The 22590-nt window shown below is 39.7% G+C and overlaps 1 protein-coding gene and 1 long non-coding RNA gene across 2 annotated transcripts; both read right to left on the bottom strand.

Annotated features, from left to right (window-relative positions):
* Positions 1-4887: 4887 nt before the first annotated feature.
* Positions 4888-9204, bottom strand: LOC131980401 (GTPase IMAP family member 8-like). Its single transcript, XM_059344643.1, has 3 exons — positions 9129-9204; positions 7814-8989; positions 4888-7658 (listed from the first exon to the last, which is right to left on the bottom strand). Coding segments are annotated over exons 1-3 (2313 nt in total). The 5' UTR covers positions 9130-9204; the 3' UTR covers positions 4888-6522.
* Positions 9205-11116: 1912 nt separating this feature from the next.
* On the bottom strand, positions 11117-20906 carry LOC131980420 (uncharacterized). Its single transcript, XR_009395225.1, has 4 exons — positions 20865-20906; positions 20648-20764; positions 12155-12212; positions 11117-11173 (listed from the first exon to the last, which is right to left on the bottom strand). It is a non-coding gene; the product is annotated as an uncharacterized LOC131980420 (long non-coding RNA).
* Between the last annotated feature and the right edge of the window lie 1684 nt (positions 20907-22590).

Raw genomic sequence — 22590 nt, 5'->3', positions numbered from 1 at the left:
GAGTTGAAAACTTTCTGAGGGAAGCTGCAGAATAGGTTGATAATTCTCTGGTGATTTGTGGCTGGCAGTGACCCCCTCTCACAGTACACATGGTAATTGAATTTGTTGTTATCCAAAACACTATTTTTTATTAAATATTGAACTCCAAACAAACAATCACTAAAAGTAATGACAGACACAATATCAAATAGAAATAAACTGTATAGTAATAATTGCATAAGGTGTTGAAGTGTGATAGCGGCATGATACACACCACCAGAAAGACAAAGCCATCTAATGCCAGCCAAGTTGTAAGGAGAAAAGAAAAAAAGTCTGACTCACCACTCGCCACATTGCTGACTGAAATCCCCGATGTTGTGGAAAAGAGCCCATTCCGTTTTACCGTTACGGCCAAGCCATAGGCCAGCGAGACAGAGGAAAACAATCGGCACGCACGACCTCACCTCGGCCAATCAGACAACGATGACGTCACCACTCTGACAGCTCCTCAAGGTAAAGTGGATGGCCAGCCAAGTTCTATACCAGAGTTACAAAAAAACATTACAACTTATATAGAAGATGACTTTATGCAGAGAATGAGCATTGCAATGGAGTGTGCCTTTGGACATTTCCTGGATAGCTCTAGAGGCAGCATAATGCCCATGATGGGGGAACCACAAGGCAGTGTTAGAAAACCACTTGAAGCTGGGGATGCTGATGATAATAGTGCTTACAAAAATGCAAAATCTAGCCACCGTTCAGGCGAGGGTACAGAGACGGCTACTTACCCTAAGGGTAGGTTATGGAACCTCCTGTGTGAGTACCGACACAGTTTTGCCACTGGCCCCAATTACTTTGCCAAACGCATTTGGTGCAGCACTCCATCAAAACAGGTGATGCACAGCCAATCCGCCAGCGGCCTAGACGGTTGCCCAAAGCCCGCCAAGCGAGTCCATGGGTGTCGCCTGTAGTAATGGCTCCTAAGAAAGATGGGGGCTCAAGGTTCTGTGTTGACTACCGACCCCTGAATGACAGAACTGTGAAGGACTCCTACCCACTGCCGCGGATAGACGAATCCCTCGATTACGTGGCCGGTTCAGCATGGTTCTCCTCTTTGGACCTCCATAGTGGGTACTGGCAGGTGGCCATGGCCCCAGAGGACAAACCCAAGACCGCCTTCACCACAGGACGCGGCTTGTGGCAGTTCACCACCATGCCATTCGGGCTATGCAATGCCCCGGCCACATTTGAAAGGCTGATGGAAAAGGTCCTTGTGGATATGCCCCCTGAACGCTGCCTCTTCTACTTGGATGATGTCCTTGTCCATGGGCCATCTTTTGACTCAGCATTTGAGAGCCTTGCAGAGGTACTGGAGAGGATCAAGCATGCAGGCCTTAAGCTTCACCCTGGGAAATGCTTGTTGTTGCTTACCACAGTCGTACCTTGGATAAATCGGAGAGGAACTACTGTGTCACTCGCAAAGAACTGTTGGCAGTGATTGACGCAGTAAACCAGTTCAAACACATCCTCTGCGGCCTTCCATTCACCATCCACACTGATCATGCTGCATTGAAGTGGCTCATGTCCTTTAAAGAGCCGGAAGGACAAGTCGCCAGATGGATCGAACAACTCCAGGCCTTTCAGTTCATCATACAACACAGAGCCGGTGAGAGTCACACAAATGCAGACAGCCTCTCCCGCCGACCGTGTGCTCCAGGCTGTCACCACTGCAATCGAGCTGAAGAATGGGAGGCAGCTAACCTACAGACCGGAGAGGTGATCTGTCGAGCCTTATTACCCAATGATGTGAGGGGGTGGGGTGAACTGCAAACTGAGGACCCTGACCTTAAAATGGTCATGGGGTGGCTGGAAAAAGGCAACCGGCCACCCTGGGAAGATGTGGTGGCCCAGTCAGCAGCAGTCAGAGGCCTGTGGTCCCAATGGCCTGGGTTGGACCTGCAGGAAGGAGTCCTGAAGAGGCGCTGGTGTGAGCCGGCCACTGGGGAGCCACGATGGCAGGTTGTCGTCCCAAAGGACCTCTGGGACAAAGTGCTAGAGGCACAACATGGATCCCCTGGAGTAGGTCACTTTGGGGTGACGAAGACATTGAGACGGCTGCGGCAGGCATTCTATTGGGGCCAGAGTCGAAGGGATGTTGAAGATTACTGTCGCCGCTGCGATTCCTGTACTGCCCGTAAAGTCCCCCAAGGTCAGTCCTGTGCGCCTTTACAGCAGCACCGTGTTGGGGCACCCATGGACAGGGTGGCAGTTGATGTGTTGGGTCCACTTCCCCGTACCACTAGAGGGAACCGGTACGTGCTGGTCGCTATCGATTACTTTACAAAGTGGGTGGAAGCATACCCCCTTCCTGACCAAGAAGCAGCGACTGTGGCCGAAGCCCTGGTACAGGGAATGTTCAGTCGCTTTGGAACACCCTCCGAGCTCCACTCCGACCAAAGGCGGAATTTTGAATCGCAAGTATTCACCACAATGTGTAGCCAGCTTGGCATTCGAAAGACCAGAACTACCGCCCTTCACCCACAAAGCGACGGGTTGGTGGAGCGATTCATGCGGACCTTGGGCGCCCAATTAGCCCTCACCACCGCCCCAGATCAGAAGGATTGGGACCTGCAGCTACCCCTCATCCTCATGGCATATCGCAGTGCGGTCCAAGAGTCCACTGGCTGTACTCCTGCATTATTGATGTTGGGCAGGGAGCTTAGAACGCCACCGGAGCTGGCCTTTGGACAACCGCCCGATGCACCAGATGCCATGGCTGGCCCGGAGTATGCCAAACAGTTACAGGACCGCCTTGAAACAGCCCACGGGTTTGCCAGACGCCAAGCCCAGCTGGCAGGGGTCCGTCAGAAGCGATGCTATGACACACATGTCAAAGGGCGAGACTTCCAGGCTGGGGACCTTGCCTGGGTGTACGGACCTAAGAGGGTGAAAGGCCGCTGCCCCAAGCTGGACAGCCACTGGGTTGGCCCCTGTTATGTGGTGGAGAGAGTTGGCGAGGTTGTATATCATGTCAAACTGGCTCCCAGAGGTTGCACAGTTGTGCTGCAGTTGTGAGATAGGATGGCACCGTATCGGGGAAATCAGCACCCCGCCTTCCCTTTGACAACCCCAAGAGTAAGGGTCAGGTCGTCTGACCCCAGGGGGATCCCACCAAGGCGACAACTGATTGTGCCTCAAGGAGAGGTGTTGACCCCACTTGGAGCTGTGGTACCAAGAGACATTGCTACAACATCTGGAATTCCGCGGTTGGATGGTGGAGTAAGGAGGTCACTGAGGGAACGGCGACTTCCGGGTCTCTTCCAAGACTTTGCCATTCCTCAGGGACGATGAATTAGAGGGGGGGGCCATGTAGCGACCCTGCAGGACTATGGGGGGGACAGAGGGGGAGTGAGTTGGGCACTCTTCCAACCCCATTCTTAGTCTGTTAACAGAGGTAATAAAACCCAGTTAAACGTCAGCCACTGTGTCTTCATCTTTCTGCCAGCTAGCCCCCGCCGTGTCGGGCTGCAAACGCCACAATATGTCTGGGTTTATTTTATGTCTCACACATAATAAATGTTCGTTGAAGCCGCTCAACCTGATTGGTGGAATTTTAACTTGCGGTGGGAAGTGCTGCTGCCTTCACGGCCTTTTGTTTGCTCGTACATGAGCGTTTAAAAAAAGAAAGAAAAAAGAAATAAAGTAATAGATATAAAAAGCTAGAAGACCTGTTGGCTGCTTTTTCATTGGTTACTTCAAACGAAAATGGACAATGTAGCTGGTTGCTTTAATTAAAGGAAACTACTTAAGTGGTGGTAAATATACTTTTAAATATACTTTTTAAAACAAGTTCAGCTGCCATTTTGCGGGCTGGAGTGAACGGCGCAAGTGAGGGACGCATGGATGCGAAATAAGGAACATGGCATGTACCCATTGTAAAACATCAGCGTCTGGCACTTAGCTCCTCCTCTCATATAGCCTATCTGAAACAGGGTCATGTTGGTGTTTATTTCGGCCTTAATGTCGGTATGATCAGTCTTCTGAGAAAATCTTCCTTCAAAGAGGTTCTGGAGCTTAAACTCTGACTGGAAACGGATGAGGACCCCTCGGTTCAGACAGACACTCATTAACTGATCCGTTTTCTTAAAAATTGTTCAGTCTGAAACACCGAAAGTCAGCTGATTTGACAGGTCAGAACCAACAAATTACACGTTACGTTATGGCAGTGCCGTTTTATTATTCGACTCTATCATCCCATCCACAATATTGCTGTTCTGTATTTACTTTAATTACTCTGTGGACTTGTTTTGATAAAGTTCACTCACCTTCAGCAATTTCTGCTGCGACACAATCCGTAGGGAGAGTGAAAGTAAGGAACGGGACTGCTGTCAAGCCTGCCTCCACTTGTTTCTGCGGTGCGTTACGGTAAGAACGTGTTTGAACGGCCTCAAAATAAAAGAAGTCTTCCGGTAAACTTTATTATTACACCCAAAAGTGCGAGTCATTTATGGATACATGATAAGCAGTTAAGGAGAATGAATGAATGAATGAATTGAAGCTCTCTCTCTCTCTCTCAAGCTTCTTGATGATTGACATTCTAGCATTTAAACTGTGAGTAGCATAGTCAGACTTTAATAGGATGAATGAAAAACACCGGGACATTGCTTTTACTCTGAAGGCCACTCTAACAAGTTCGCACCGTAATGTCTATGTCTAGTAAATACATGCATCGCGAAAAGTGAGACGGTCGGTGCGGTGCCAAGGTGGGGTACATCCTCTCAGCAGACAAAATGTTTAAATGGATGTCAAAATTATCTCTTTATACATATATTATTGATATCTAGTAGCCTATTAAATGCTTATTAGTCCATGTGTTGCATACTTTAAATAAATACTTACAGGTTCGACATCAGTTAAAGTATTCATCAGATTTATTTTTTTTTAAAATATGCAGACACAAACTCTACATTGTGAAATATACAGTTTGTTACATTAGACATCATTATGTAATAATTCATTTAACATGAACTACATTTAAGATTTTCATTGTCAAATATTTTAAATGCATTGACAGAAAAAAGAAAAAGAAATCTGAAGAATTAAATGCAGACAGATTGAGCTCAGTAGTTCATGTTAGAGCTCCACCTGCTGGATAAAACTGTGAACACAGTGAAGCTGCAGTGGATCATCCTGTAGTGGATCTATCAGCTGAAATATGTGACTGTGATCATACAGAAGGTGGACACAATAACAGGAACACTCTGCAGGTTTATTGTATTTATATTCATGTTATATTTGATGCTTTTCCTCGTATCACATCGCAATCTCTCTGAGTCTCAGACTGATGCAGCAGCAACACAAACCCTTACATTTATTGTGTCGCTGTCTTTATAATCATGATTTACAGAAGTTAATTAAATAATAAAAAGCAATATATATATATATATATACATAGAGAGAGAGAGAGAGAGAGTGACTAAATCTCAGGTGTAAAAACAGCAAGAATTGTGAGGAAAATCTCAGAAATCAGACAGAGATTAAGATGCTGATCATGAACTGCAACATTAGCTGCTCTCTCATCTCCTGTCAGCTCTTCACTGTCTGTATTAACCTCACATTAAAAAGAACAATATAACAAAGACAACAGGCAGGATACACACAGTTTTAGTTCAGTGTGTCTTACTCTCTACCTCCTTATAAGACACTCCTGATAACACTCCTGATAACTCCAGAACAGCCTGAGAATCATCGTGTTAAGTTTTCTTCATCTGTCTGTACATCCATGGGTCACTGCAAACTTTTAACAAGGTCAAAATGTAAAGAAATGTATATATAAAGTGATGTTTAACTTTAACTTGCCTATTGAGGCAACTGCAGCCCCCTCCAGTCAGTATCTCTCAAACATCATCTTCCTGTTTTCTCAACAACTGTCTTTTTGCAACTTTGGGCAGAAAAATTTGGAAAAAAATTAGCAAACAGTTTGGCTATTTAACAAAAGTCGTGTTTCCATCAACACATTTCTCTGAGCATTATGAAGATTCTCATGAGAAAAGCTTGATGGAAACACTTTTTTTGTCTTTTTTTGAAAAATGATTAAAGCTCTAAACAAGAGATGGAAACACTTTTTCAGAATAAGTTCTGACGTAGTGAACATTTAACTCATATGACTGTCCCTAATTCACATTTTCTTTTATGCAACATTTTCTTTAATGGCACAAAGAAATAACCATTCTTCTGTAGAGGAGGTTAATCAGTTTTACTTTAGCTTTTCCCAAGTGTATAGCTTGGAATCATCAATCATCTTATAATAGTGCTGTATTTAAACATATTTAACTGTACTTCCCTTGTTCCTGAGGGGAGAACAAAAACAACCAAACAGAAGGTGCAGAAAGACGACAAACTGGTTATACTGTACAGCTCACAATTATGTCAACAGGAGTCAAGACATTGCTGAAATTAACAGCACTCTTACAGGTCTTAAAAAATAGGATTGGAGTTGAAACTGGGTTCCCGTTAGGACACTTGGACCACAATCTCACACTCTCAAAGAACTGAACAGATTATTGTTTTTTTCTTGTGAGTCTCTTTGAATTTATTGGTCTTCTCAGCTTTTATTCTGGCCTCCTCATACTTCTTCCTCATGTCTTCCAGCTTTATCTTGTAGTTTTCCTCGACCTGTTTCCACTTCCTCTTCTCCTCTTCTTCCCATTTGACTTCATCTGCTTTTCTTTTTTTTTCATAGTTTTCTTTTTCTCTGTTAAATTCTTCTTGAAGCCTTCTAATTCTTGTTTGTTCCTCCTGTTGTCTCTGTTGATCTTGGTTCTTCCACCATTTTTCTGTTTCCTCCCAGTTCTTTTGTTCTTTCTTCATGTTTTCCTCCATTTCTTTAAGTTTTTTTGTCTTTTCAATTTTTGCTCTCTGTTCATCTCTTCTTCTTTTCATCTCTTGCATTTCTTCCTCGTGTTTTCTCTGAAGTTCCTCCCTCTCTCTCTGCATCTCTTCTTCCTTCTCCTTCAGGATCTTCTTCACTTCTTTCTGTATCTCTGCCTCTGCCTCTTGCAGCATGTCATTGGTGTAGAAGCTGCCTCCATTCTTCTTCACCATGGTGTCGATCTTTGTTACCAGCTCACTGACTTGTGTCTTATTTTGTTCTTCATAGTTATTGAACACATGGTATCTTCCTCCACAGTCAGCGATCAGACTCTTAAAGGAATCATCACATTTTTCTTCAATGTAATCTTCAATGGATATTTTGTCACGCGTCAGTTTGTCTCCTCCAGTTAAAAGAATGATGGTGAAGTTTTCAGCATTCTTCCCAAAGTCTTCCTTGATCAGTTTCAATATCTCCTTCTCCTCTGGAGTGAATCTGCCAAGTTGTAACACCAACAGGAAGACATGTGGTCCTGGAGCCAGAAGACTGATGCAGTTCACCATCTCCTCATTCATCTTCTCACGAGATGAAGTTGAGTCAAACAGATCAGGAGTGTCGACCACAACAACAGGACGACCGTCCACTTCACTCTTAGCTTTCTGACAACATTTAGTGACTGATCTTTGACTTAATTCAGCTTTGAATTCCTTTCTTCCTAGAATGGCGTTTCCTGAAGAGCTCTTCCCACAGCCGGTCTTCCCTATCAGCACAATCCTGAGACTCTCTGGGCTCTGCTGCTCTTCATCACCTGTGAAACAAGAACAACAGGAGCTTCATTAGAGTGGATAACAATATAGACCACAAGTTACAGAGTCCAGTAGATGGTTTTACAACACAGACAAGAAAGATTCTGTTTCTTTAGTATAACTTACATGTTTAAAAATCAAACTGTACAGTACTTACAGCTGATTGTGCCTTTTGTTCTCAAATTCTTCACTTCAGCCTGTAGTGTGTTGATCTTTTCCGCTTGGGCACATGCAAATGTTTCTGTTGTGTAGCAGCTGAGTTTTTCTTTTTTGGGTCTCAGTCTTATTTGTTCAACCATGTCCAACAGCTTTGGGATCTGCTGCTGGTCCCTGATGTTGAGGACAAACTGTCTTCCTCCACATCTCTGATGGAGCTCCTGGATGTCCTTGTTTTTCTTCAGAAAGTTATCAACAGCTGGAGCTGTAGGATCTGACTCCACAGTGAACAGAATCATGGTGAAGTCATTGACTCGAGAGCTGAAAGTGTTCTGGATGGTCTCCAACTCTCCCTTGTCTTCATCAGTGAGGGGACCCACAGGAAGGACCAGGATGAAGGCATGGACGCCCTCAGGTTCACAGAGGGAGATACACCTGATTGATTTCTCCGTCACTTCCTCCTGAGGTTTTCCATCCAATGCAGGCAGCTCCACCAGGGTCACCCAACGTCCCCATACCTCTCCCTGATGTTTAACACACTCTGAGCTGGAGACTGAATGAAGCTCTGTCTGACCTAAAATGGCCTTGGCTGCTGAGGTCTTCCCTGCTCCACTCCTCCCCCACAGAACCACGTTTAAAGCTGGTTTCATGAGTTCAGTAATGGTGAGGAAGTTTCCTTTGTTATGATGAACAATGTTGTCGATCTTCTCCATTAGAAGTCCGTGGTTATCTTCAGCCATACTGTAGTGTTTTCCTCCACAGTCTGTAAGGAGCTGATTCACAGAGACACTTTTTTCACTCCCTTCATGTGTGATGATGACCATCGAATGTTTGAAAGCATCTTCACCAAACAAACTCAGGATGGACTTCAGTGTTTGTCTGTTCTTCTCTGTGAATTCAGAAGGCTTCACTAACAGCAGCAGGACATTTGGTCCAGGAGGACAAAGACTCACACAGCTGATCACCTCTTCTCTGATAGCTTCCACTGAGATGTTGGGATGCAGCAGATCTGGAGTGTTGATGAGAACTATTTCTTTGTCCTTTAACTGTCCTCTGACTCTCACACAGTGGTCTGGTTCTTCCTCAGTGCTGAACATAGTCTCTCCCAGTATGGAGTTCCCCATTGAACTCCTCTCAGACCAGCTGTTCCCCAGCAGAACAACACTCAGCTCAGACACTGAAAATAAAAGGAAATAAAGGCCTTTTAAGGTGAAGGTGTTAGCTGTTATAGACTGTGGGAAACACTGACCTAAGAAAACTAATTCTAGATATTATTATAGAGGAGAAGAATTCTGACTCAGGTCAGTTTAACTCACTGTTAGGTCGCCATTCATTGCTGCTTCTCCGCCTCACAGGTTTCAGATAATCTGACACTGTAAGAACACAGAACAGAGATAGATTCACATGTAATTTGTCTCATTTCAAATAACATTTCGTCATAAATAATCGCCTCACTCATTTTTTCAAGTTTTGCAGGAAACACCAAAAACTTCACCAAAAGTGTAACATATGACATTTATTGATCATTTCACTCAAAAAGAATGTAACAAAGGATGGCTATTAGCAGCTGAGATTTTACCATACGTGGCCGGCGTCATGAGGAGATGATTTAGGCAAAAAAAAAAACAATTTTGATAAAAAATGACTTAGGCGATTATTTTAACAGTGTGAGGATTTCTGAAATTAATTTTTAAAAAACCTTAACTTGCTGCTGTCTTTACAGGGGGAGTTTTTTTAATCATTTAATGAGCACATAATTAAGGTGCACAGTGACATAGGATTATGATAGAATAAGATTTGGTTCAGATTTAAACTCATTGCACTCATAAATGTATTATTATATAATGTATTATGTACATTTGATTTAAAAAATGCTAGTATTTTATGTGGCTTCATAAATTACCGTTTTTGTGAAAGTTTTCACATAGACATATATATTTAGATATATTTTGTACAATACTGACACAAAACTAATTGCTGTGACAAGAATGTGTTGATGGATGTAAGTTTGTAAGTCATTGATTGATAATATGCTTTCCTACACTGTGAGAAGAGTAACTAATTTGTTAAGTTTTACTTATTTAGCTGTTGTCTGGCTGCTAACATTATCTAACTTTAGTTTCTTACTGGGGATTTCCACCGGGCGCATTACAGCAGCAGCACATCTCCACCGCGGTTTTGCTGCGTCTGCTGCCCGGCGTCAATTCACACCGGGCGCGTTACAGCAGCAGCACGTCAGCTTAGCGAACCGGTCGTATACACGCAAGATAACGAGATCGCGCGATAATCCTGACCATACGGGAGACCGCAAGATCCCGTGAACTCTAAACTCTATTTATACAGTCTATGGATAAACTGTGTGTATAAAGTAAACAACAACAACAAAAAACAACTTATTTTGCTTCTCTGAGGTGAAAGATATGTTGATCTGACCATCTATCCTTATAAAAACAATATGTTATGTCATAAATGATTGTATGATGTTCCACTTCATCAATCAGTCTCTTGTCGTCCGTGTCGCCGATCCTCTGAGACCCTTTGATTGATTGATTGATTGATTGATTGGTTGCTGATCTGGTGCCCCGGTCACAACATAATGTTGATGTGAAGTAGTTTTAGGCTGCATGAACTGCGTATTGTGTTTTATTTTGAAAGGGGCGGAAGTGTTTTACGCTGATTCTGAGTCGGACTTCCTGTCTGGTGCGATCTGCTCTGTTGAGATTCACGCGATTTGGCAGCGTCTCGCGGGGAAATAGAAGTCCTACCTAATGCTGCAGTAACGCGCCCGGTGGAAATCAGGCTTAAGTCCCCCGTGCATTTATGTTCCACTGGTGACAGAACAGTCCCTCCACCTCATCATGCAGAAGGGGAGCTCCAAAGCTCTCCACTTTGCTCCTGGTGAAGTAGTTTGCCAGCAGCATGTAGGGAGGTGGACCCAGTGGGCCCCCAAAGTGCGTTGGGGAGGGTTACATTCTTCACTAGCACGTTGTGTTCCTAAGTGATTTTTCAGGTTTGCACACATCTATTTTAGGGACAAATACGAGTGAAATACTCCTACTGTATGTAAGTTTAAACAACAAATCACCAATGTAATGGAACTCTGTTGGCTTTGCACTGTTCTAAAAATATACATTCAAAATTGACTTTGATTAAAGGAAACTGCATCAGTGAAGCTGCAACTAGCTCAAACTACTGAAGGAAAATTAATCTTTTACAAAGTAAAAACTAACGTTCTGAACATTTCACTGAGGACCAGTGTGTGTGTGTTTGTGTTATTCAGTCTCATAAAGTCTGACTGAACTCACCTGATGCTGCAGCCATGATGTCACTCTGCTGGACACTGACTGCTGAGTTTGAAAACCTAATGAGAGGAGCAGAAAATGTTCAACTGTCTGGTTTGTTAACTGTCTTACACGAGGAAGACGAGTTACAGTAAACCTTCCACAACACACGCACGCACGCGCGCGCGCGCGCGCACGCACGCACGTGTAGCGGCTTAGCACTCTCTCTGAGTTGTGTCATTTAGTTGAAACGAGTACATCTGATTGGCATCCAGCCATTTATTCTGGTAACAGACAATAACAGGTGCATCCCTCTGAAAAATATAAAATTAAAAGACACTGTCAAGTTTCTACTAAAATAAAGTGTAATTTAATTAATATGTTAAAAAAAAGACGGAGCTCATAGCCCGTAACCTTACCGTTACACCACAAGTCCCGAATGCAGCTGCCCCCGGGGTGCACGACACTAAACCCCAGGGGTGCTGCGTTCAATACCCATGGTTATTTAGAGATGGCAAGTGGAATCACTACTGACCTGATTAACTATGTTACACACGCACGCGCGCGCACGCACGCACGCACACACACACACACACAAACAAAAAAAAAACACTAATACACAAAAGCTTAAAAATCTAAGGTAATGTCACATAAATGTGCTCAAAACATTTTATGGTTCTGAGACAATAAAGATCCATCTCTGCAGCTGTTTAAATGCAAAAGCCTTTACCAGATATAAAGGAAAAAAACCTTTCGGATTAATCATCAAGTGATCTTCTTTTTGTTATACGTTAACTTGTATTTTTATGCCTGTTATCATATGCTACAGATGATAGTAAACCTTGCAATAGATGACTTAAAAAATAACTTAATAAAAAGATGGTTATCCTCCTTTGGACTTCAGACTCTATCCATTTATATAATGATAAAAGGCATCAATAATTTCTTAGTATGAGTCAACATTGGACACCGTGGAAGACTTTGTAGAATTAAGATTGATCTTTCCAGAATTCACCAAACCTCCAAAACAATTTATTCAAACAATTCACGTCATGACTTACCTGAGTAGGCCGTCTTTGCTGTTATCTTTGGTTGTACAGTAGTTCTCCCATCATGGTGCTTTGAAAAAATATTACAAGAAATAAATTATTCTCTGCAGATCAGTAGTCCTGGGTGGTCAGCATACAGGGGATTAGTAAACAACCACTTTTTACTCATGAATCCAAGAATGTTCTTATGATTAGACACATTTGTTTAACCCTTTGATGCACAACATGGGTCTAAAGTGACCCGATATGTATGACTTTTTATGTTTCATATATCTGCAATGAATTATTTTCATCATTCAGTATTCCAGGTTTTCCTTAATTAGTTTGTTTTTGATCATCATACATCCTAATTTTGTGTTTTCCTTTATTCATTTTTTAATAAAATCCCTCTTCTAATGGGTGAAAAATGAACCATATCCATTATTTAGTTTTTACATTTAAGTAGCTTGCTAAGCTAACTACTTAACTAACTTCTTGGCTAAGTAGCTTGCTAAGCTAACTTCTTGGCTAAGTATTTAGCTAAGTAACTTGCTAAGCTAACGACTTAGCTAACTTCTTGGCTAAGTATTTAGCTAAGTAGCTTACTAAGCTAACTACTTAGCTAACTTCTTGGTAAGTATTTCGCTAAGTAGCTTGCTAAGCTAACTACTTAGCTAACTTCTTGGCTAAGTAGTTAGATTAGCAAGCTACTTAGCCAAGTGGTTAGCTATGTAATAATAAATAAATACATTTCTTCATAAAGTGTGAGAGGCTAAATGGAAATAATGATCTGTTATCAACAAGATATTTAAAGAATACTTGGAATAATCAATCATAAGATAAGTTTATATCAAAAGATAGAGCACAGAAACACACAGCAAGCATTATATAACATGGAAAATAAACGTTGTGCATTAGAAGGGGTGTCAATATGTTGTGCATCAAAGGGTTAATTACATTTATGAGTGCTAGGACAGTGAACACACACGACATCTGTTCAATTGCTAATTTACAGTTTTTTTCTATCGCTAACAAGCGCTTACCCATACTTCAGATACTTTTTCTAAACTCTTAACACAGACACACACCTACAAAACACAATTGACCAAATTGATAATTTTCTTCTCAAAAACACATTTTGTTAAAATATATACTAACTCTTCATTTCAAAATAGAACACATCTTTCTCTGCACACACTAACTTCACCAAAACACTGGAGATCTGACTCAAAATGAAATCATTCTGTCAAAGAATAACACTTGTTTTCACTTCACAAGGTACTTCGCAAGTCAATCAAAGTCCACCAGGTTTCAAAATACTGGCTATTGTTGACATTACAAATAGTGCATAGACTTTTAGGTTTCAGTTTTACAGGTATTTGCATGCACTAAATTTCTTGGTTGGGAACTGTGTGTCCACATGTAATGTTCACATTCAAAAGCATGCCAGTAGAAAGCAAATCAGTTTGTTTTTTCCTTTACTGTTTACAGTTTTTCTCAATTGCTAAAACAATAATTCCTGTTGTGTGAATCGATTGCTCGGTTGTCTAAACTCATTCCCCGAATCAAACATCCTTTTGACAAAACCATAAACTATCTTCATCTAGTAAAACACTATTTGCAGATCTCAGTCATTCCTTTTGCAAAAACTCTAAACACAATTTTCCTGCAATAAGAATTCTGAGAAAAGGACAGGAGGATTCGAAAAATGTGTTTTAGCAATTGAGAAAAACTGTATTACAGGAGGTACATTAGAAATACTGTTTACAATATGATAGAACAGAAAAAAGTTTTACAGTATTGCTTACAGTGAACAAAATATCCATGAAACACACATTCTGAACAAAAAAAACAACAGCAAAAAGCCCAGATAAAAAGGGGGGGAACTAAAAAAAAAAAGCACAAAATGACTGTATCTAATCTCTGATCTTCAGGGTTAGGCCACATGTTTTCATCAACATCACATCTGATATTGTTTTTGAACTGATATCACTGCAGAAGCAGAGGTTTTTATACTGTATCTAAGGTTTGGAATATTGTTTTTGCTATTGTGGGATGTTGTGTGTTAACATTCTTTAATAATACAAAAACAATCCATAATTTTGTTGCGAGGTATAGCTGGTCTGTTATAGTGGAGCGGCTAAGTGATATAATCTTTCAGTTTATGATACAAGCGTGAAAATTGGCATGAACACTCTCCATGGGTCACTTGACAAGAAAATTGTCCGAGACATTTACAATTTTAAGATGGCGTCCATTTTTCAAGATGGTTGTATGGGATACAACTAAGTTCATGCCTTAACCCTACACTTAGTCCAATCGTTCATCCAATGCCATTTTTACCCTGTACGATCTGTACACCACCCGGTTAACTAAAACTACTCAGAGAGTTGTTGTCTCTTCTTTGACTAACTTTACAATTGGCTGACACTGAACCCCACTCTGAGTTTAACAGCAGTCATATATCACAAGTGTGCCCTGGTAGTGCAGATACTCACTCTTGTCTAATCTGTCTATGATCAACAAATCAACACAACTGTATTATGATGTGTTAAAACTTGTTTTCCAGAATCATCTAAAAACCCAATACATTTCTATGAGAAAATTGATCTTTTGAGGATCCAGGGGGCGGCCATCTTGAAAATAGACATTTCAAGTGGCTGGGAGTGTTTTTTAGTCAACCCAAGTAACTGTGGGTGTCTTATTGTCAAGTGACCCATGGAGACTGCTCATGCCAATTTTTATGCTTGTATCACCAAATAAAACATTATATAATTTAATTGCTCCACTAAGGTGTCGGCCATCTTGAAAAATGGCTGCCATCTTGGAATTTCAAGTAACTGTGGATGGGTTATTGTCAAGTGACCCACAGATACTGGTCATGCCAATTTGTATGCTTGTATCACCAAATAAACCATTATATCACTTAACTGCTCCACTTAGGTGTCGGCCATCTTGAAAAATGGCCGCCATCTTAAAATTTCAAATATCTCGGACAATTTTCTTGTGACCCATGGAGAGTGTTCATGCCAATTTTCACGCTTGTATCATAAACTGAAAGATTCTGGCAAAAATGAGCACTTAGCCGCTCCACTATTAAGGAAATGTGTTTGACTGCATATTGTGTGGAAACGACATGAAATGTGTGAATGGTATGGCCACAAAATACCATGCTGTGCTAATTGTGTGAAGAGTTTACAAAAAGTATCTGAAGTATGGGTAAGCGCTTCTTAGCGAATGAAAAAAACTGTAATGTTTAACAGCTATTAACGTTAGAAATGAGGAAATGGAGAGTCTGTTACTTGTATGACCTGTTTAATGTTATTTTTTTTACAAAGGAAAAATAATAAAATATGATATAATACTAATATATACTAATAGTCTGTTGGGGAAAATTAAAATTAAATGTTATTTAAAATCCATAACCAATACTAATATATTATTATAATATTAAAGTTATACACTGTTTGAACTCATGTTTGGAGGGCCAATTATGCTCACGTTAATTAGTATTGTCATCAACCAGTCATACAGAAGCAGTAGTGAAATATAACTAAGTACATTTACTCATTCACTGTACTTCTGTAGCCACAATCTGAATATATGTAAAATAAAAAATGTTGTTCAAAACATTTTTTACATCTGAGACAAAAAAAAAGATCTAATTCTGCAGAACAACAGCCATCCATAAAATCTTAAGTCATTATAAAGAAAAGAAAAACATATTCAGGAATAATCAAGTTTGCTTTTAAAAAGAATGTGATCTTGTTTAGCTGAAGTGTCTTTGCAGATGTTTTAAATCCTGATGTTTTAAAAGCCAATCATCACCATATAAGGTAAGGTAAGGTTTAGTTAAACTTTGTTCTTGGCTTGTCCAAGAGTACAAATCCACACAGAATTACAGACAATATATTTGGGACTAAAGTTACCTTAAAAGGGCATGATTACTTTTTTGGACTACTTCATTTAACATCCAAAGATATGAAAATAAAATATCTATTTGGCGAACTCAGTGTTGCTGCCAGAAAGGCCTTGCAAGGAAATAGCTTCAGCTGGACACTTTCTCCATTAAGAGTCGAGTAAATATATTTGAAATATAAAGTGTATATTTCCCCAAAATGCCCTTCTGTTGTTTAAATCTTTTTCTGTATGTATCTTAAAAACAAAACACCAAATGTTCTCATTTTTGTTCAGATTATACTGTAAAAAGGCGGTAAAACTTGCAATAGTAATCTCGTTTTATAGCTGCTGATTTGCTTATCAAAAGATGATTGACATCCTTGGACTTCAGACTCCATTTATAAAATAATAAAATGCATCAATAGATGTCTTTGTATCAGTCACCATCAGACACTGTGGAAAACTTTATAGCAACTTTATAGTTCTTTTTTATCAATTCAGTTCAACAGCAGTATGTGACTTGATTAATAGACAGTATTAGAAATGGATTTTAATTAAATGTAACTGCCAGTGACTTTGATCATTGTAGTGACCTTTTTCTTCTTCACAAATAGGAAAGAGAACTTTTCTTTATATTAACTTCTCTATAACTAGATTGTCATGACACTTTTGTGAAGACTTCACCTTAAAATCAGATGGGCTCGCAAGTCTTCTACACCAGCTATTCTCCACCTTGGGGTCGGGACCCCAATTGGGGTCGCGAGAGGATTTCTGGGGGTCGCCAAATCATTTTGGAAGTCAGCTCTGTCTCCACTGTGTTAAAGTGTTCATGTGTCAATCTGTTTCAGTCTTTTTGGTCACTTAATGTCTTTTTAGGTCTTTTTTTGATCATTTTGTGGTCAATTTGTGTCTTTTTTGGTCATTTTGTTTCCTTTTTTTGGTGATTTTGTGTCTTTTTTGGTCATTTTGTGTCTTTTTTTGGTCATTTTGTGTCTTTTTTGGGCATTTTGTGTCTTTTTTCGGTCATTTTGTGTCTTTCTTGCTCATTTTGTGTCTTTTTTGCTCATTTTGTGGTCAATTTGTGTCTTTTTTGCTCATTTTGTTTACTTTTTTGGTCATTTTGTTTTTTTTTGTGTGATCTGAACTGTGCGTGTGAGATTGTGTTCAGTGAGCGGACAACATGCATGTTAAATTGGGGGTCGCGACTCAAAAAAGTTGAGAACTACTGTTCTACACCAGGACGTAGAAGCTCTTTAACCCAAATTATATTTTTAATCCTAAAATATATTTATTATTGTTATCCATGCATTTTCAAATTTAGTAAAAATAATAAAGTACATTATTATTTCTTGATTAAGAGTCAAATTATAGTTATTTACCTGCCTTCCTGAACAGAAAAAATAGTTTTAGTGGTTGAATGTTCTGCTGATTAATTTGTGACTTCTCAGATTAACCGGCTCACATCTGGCTATAAAAAGGTGAATTTACTTTGTTATTGGCCAAATAAATACCATTACATTTTAGTTTTAAACAAGCTTTTGAAAGATATTCTAAAATATTTATGTTTTAGACAGGTGGTCTAATAAATGTATGACCTGTTTTCATTTTATTTTTTAACAAAGTAAAAATAATATAATATGACATAATACTACTATATACAAAAAGTCTGCTAAGAACAATAACAATTAATTGTCATTTAAAATCCACAACTAATACTAAAAATTAATAAAGTTATACACCGTTTGAATTGTTCCTGAAGAACTAATGTTTAGAGGGCCGTTTGCAGTGGTGAAATATAACTAAGTACATTTACTCATTTACTTCTTCAGCTACAATCTAAATATATGTAAATAAAAAAATATTTGTTTCGAAAGTGGGCCTTTAGACTTATGACAAATTACAGTTTTTTTCAGTCGCTAAGAAGTGCTCACCCATACTTCAGATACTTTTTCTAAACTCTTCACACAATTAGCACAGCATGGTATTTTGTAGCCGTACCATTCACACATTTCATGTCGTTTCCACACAATATGCAGTCAAACACATTTCCTTAACAGACAAGCTATACCTCGCAACAAAATGATGGATTGTTTTTGTAGTATTAAAGAATGTTAACACACAACATCCCACAATAGCAAAAACAATATTCCAAACCTTAGATACAGTATAAAAACCTCTGCTTCTGCAGTGATATCAGTTCAAAAACAATATCAGATGTGATGTTGATGAAAACATGTGGCCTAACCCTGAAGATCAGAGATTAGATACAGTCATTTTGTGCTGTTTTTTTTAGTTCCCCCCTTTTTATCTGGGCTTTTTGCTGTTGTTTTTTTTTGTTCAGAATGTGTGTTTCATGGATATTTTGTTCACTGTAAGCAATACTGTAAAACTTTTTCTGTTCTATCATATTGTAAACAGTATTTCTAATGTACCTCCTGTAATACAGTTTTTCTCAATTGCTAAAACACATTTTTCGAATCCTCCTGTCCTTTTCTCAGAATTCTTATTGCAGGAAAATTGTGTTTAGAGTTTTGCAAAAGGAATGACTGAGATCTGCAAATAGTGTTTTACTAGATGAAGATAGTTTATGGTTTTGTCAAAAGGATGTTTGATTCGGGGAATGAGTTTAGACAACTGAGCAATCGATTCACACAACAGGAATTATTGTTTTAGCAATTGAGAAAAACTGTAAACAGTAAAGGAAAAAACAAACTGATTTGCTTTCTACTGGAATGCTTTTGAATGTGAACATTACATGTGGACACACAGTTCCCAACCAAGAAATTTAGTGTAAAAATGGTGGATTGCATGTTTTGCATGCAAATACCTGTAAAACTGAAACATAAAAGTCTATGCACTATTTGCAATGTCAACAATAGCCAGTATTTTGAAACCTGGTGGACTTTGATTGACTGCATGTACCTTGTGAAGTGAAAACAAGTGTTATTCTTTGACAGAATGATTTCATTTTGAGTCAGATTTCCAGTGTTTTGGTGAAGTTAGTGTGTGCAGAGAAAGATGTGTTCTATTTTGAAATGAAGAGTTAGTATATATTTAACAAAATGTGTTTTTGAGAAGAAAATTATTCATTTGGTCAATTGTGTTTTGTAGGTGTGAGTCTGTGTTAAGAGTTTAGAAAAAGTATCTGAAGTATGGGTAAGCGCTTGTTAGCGATTGAAAAAAACTGTAAACATTTTTCAAATTCATAATAAAAATAAAATGTAAGATACCATTACATAAGTGTGTTCAAAACATTTTATACATCTGAGACAAAAAGATCAAATTCAGCAGAACAACAGCTGTATGTAAAAACCTGAGGAAAAAAAAAAACATCTTCAGGAACAATCAAGTTTGTTTCAAAAAGCATCTGATCTTGTTTAGCTAATTCTTTAGAACACACACTGAAAAAGAACCAACTTAATTGAATTGTTTAATTTGGTAACACCTAAATGAATTAAGTTCTTTCAAATTAGTTTAATAAGTTAGATGAACACAATTGATTTTAAATTCATTTGAAATTACCAAATGAAACAATTCAATTCAATTGGTTCAACTATTTTCTTTTTTCAGTGCACTTCCTCAAAAGCTGCCTGACTAAAGCCTCTCCAGCAGCTCCCAGGAAGCCAATCATCACCATATAAGGTAAGGTAAGGTTTGGTAAAACTTTGTTTGGCTTGTCCAAGAGTACATTCTTTTTGGTGTAAAATACACACAGAATTAGTGACGATATATTTGGGATGATAGTAACCTTAAAGTGGCATAATCACTTTTTTGGACTACTTGCAAGAAAATGACATAAGCCAGACACTTTCTCACTGAAGAGTCAGTAAATTTGAGGAAATATTGCAGTAATGTAAAGTGTATATTTCCCTAAAATGCCCTACTTTTGTTTAAATATTTTTCTAGATGTATGCAAGTCCAGTAGTATATATGTGTAGGTATTACCACATGAACTGTAAATGCCTGAAATGAAGAATATTTTAAAAAGTAAGTGATCTTAATCTTCTTGGCGTAAAATGTGTTATATGTTAACTTTGGTGATAAAACTTGCAATAGTAATCTTGTTTTATAGTTGCTGTAATGTTTATCAAAAGATGCTTTGTCGTCCTTGGACTTCAGACTCCATTTATTATTATTCCATTTACAGAATAATAAAATGCATCAATAAATGTCTTCGTATCAGTCAACATCAGACACCGTTGGCAAACTTTTTTGATCCTTTTTGAACCTTTGAATATACAGCAGTAACACAGAAAACAACAGTCATAGCTTGATTATAAAATAATCAGTATCATACCTTTAACAAAGACATAAATGATTGCCAAGTGGTACAGAATATTCTGGTTAGAGGAGCTTCTATTGGAGCTACACCAGTGAGATTAACGGAGAAGGGCCTATTGCTTTCCTACATACTTTGGATAAGGTCTCAAAAATGTATTAACAAAATATATAAAACTTGGGACCAGAACATGTTTTATTATGAGCCGGCATCGGTCATACAGGGACAAAATCTGTCCTGATCTTAGATAATGTATCTTTGGACTATTGTTGGCAAACTTTATAGCACTGTGGTTGATCTTTCTACAAACAATTTATTCAAACAGTTCATTGCGTGTCATGACTAACCTGAGGCAGCTGTTGCTGTTATCTTGGATTGTACAGTAGTTCTCCCATCATGGAGCTTTTTCAAGAGAGAATATATTCTCTTCAGATGATCACCAGTCCTTAGTCGTCAGCAAACACCTGGGGATTAATAACAACCACGTTTTACTTATAAATCTAAGAATGTTCTTACAATTAGACACATTTGTTTGATATTATATATTTAGTTGTATCTACTCACCAGGTGAGATCCTCTTTGCTTCCAGCGATGAAATTACAATCTGAAGCCAAACTGACCTGAGACAACCTTTCCTCTCAGAGTGGGCGGGACAGTGACGTGATCTGATCAACAGCTAAGTTAATGTTTAACAGCTATTAAAGTTATAAACCGGAGCCTGGAGAGTCTGTTACATATATCAAATCAAATCAAATCAATTTTATTGATATAGCCCAAAATCACGAATCACAGATTTGCCTCAAAGGGCTTTACAGACTGTACACCCTCTGTCCTTAGACCCTCACATCGGCCAGGATAAACTCCTCAAAAAACCCTTTTAGCAGGGGAAAAAGAAGAAGAAACCTCAGGGAGAGACAGAGGAGGGATCCATTCTGGGAGTTCTGGGAGGAGACAGAGAGGAGCAGGAGTTCTGGGAGGAGACAGCAGCAGGTGATGATGCGCCACCATTGGCCAGTAGTGATGGTGAGTGTAGAGTGGACCAGGAGAGGAGCATTCCCATCTGGGGCCGAACCAGATCCACAGCAGTGAGACCAGCAGGAGTGATGGAGCAGGACCACAGCTCCACACCTTGTGAGGAGAGAGCAGAGAAAAGTGCGAGTACTGTGGGGCCCCGTTCACACGAGGACGGTCTGAACAGAAGACGCAAAAGTGGCGTCGCGTCTTCACTTTTTATTCCTCGTTTAGACGAGCGTTTTCGGGAGGAAATCTGCTGCATACGGTGACGCAAAAGTGTGTGAAATTGGATTGTATGCAGCCAGGCGGCATCACTTAAAGCCATAAGAGCATCTTTGGGCATGCAGAAGTTTTCACACCACACATTTTCATCAGCTACTCCTTCCACAAAGTTCTCCACCATCACTAGATCTCCCAGGTCTCGTTCACAGCCGTCTGGCTCGCCTCCGACCAATTGCTGCATCCAGAATGTGATGGAGGTAATTCCAGATCCTTCTCTGTTCACTAATACTATCTGTACATATCCTGTACATTTGGTGGAAAGACTCCTGTAAGTTTATTAGAGCTGCCAGAGCAGCTTGAAGGTCCCACCATGGAAATAATCCCACGTTTCTTTATTTCCTGTACTGGAGCATGTATGTGACGTAAACACATACGTGACGTGAGCAGATCAGATCAGAGTTTTGTGTCTTGTCAGTGTAGACGACACGCTACGGAGGAGAGGATTTAACTTTTCCACTTTGGAAGGTGGTTTCAGATTCTTGCGTCTTTAAGCCCCCAAAACGCCGTCACCGTCTAAACGAAAGGCACTTCCGATAAAATATTTTGTCGTTTTCACCCGCGAGCGTCCTCGTGTGAACGGGGCCTAGGAAAATAAAAGCTTGTGTCATGTATTATTGGGACATCAGAGAGAGAGAAAGAGGGCCCCGCTGTATCGTGTCCCCCCGACACATTGGGCCTATAGCGGCATCACTAGGGGCTGGTCCAAGGCCTCGGCCAGCCCTAACTATAGGCTTTGTCAAAGAGGAAAGTTTTAAGTTTACTCTTCAATAATGAGAGGGTGTCTGCCTCCCGTACTGAGACTGGGAGATGATTCCACAAGAGAGGAGCTTGATAACTGAAGGCTCTGGCAGCCTCTTAAGGCTGTGCAATTGGCCAATTAGTTGAAAGTAGGGATGCACGATATTATCTGCATGTTATCGGTATCGGCTGATATTGGTGATTAAATAACGGGGTGACATCAGCTCTCTGTTGCACCTTGTTTGTAACTCATAGA

This window comes from Centropristis striata, chromosome 11 (genome assembly GCF_030273125.1).
Source record: "Centropristis striata isolate RG_2023a ecotype Rhode Island chromosome 11, C.striata_1.0, whole genome shotgun sequence".
In the NCBI taxonomy this organism is placed as follows: domain Eukaryota; kingdom Metazoa; phylum Chordata; class Actinopteri; order Perciformes; family Serranidae; genus Centropristis; species Centropristis striata.
This window is presented reverse-complemented; position numbering and strand designations above follow the sequence as displayed.

Excerpts from the sequence above, each read along its gene's own strand:
- LOC131980401 (XM_059344643.1), bottom strand. Across the intron at positions 7,659-7,813 it reads AACAAAAGGCACAATCAGCT|GTGATGAAGAGCAGCAGAGC; the intron begins GTAAGTACTGTA and ends CTTGTTTCACAG.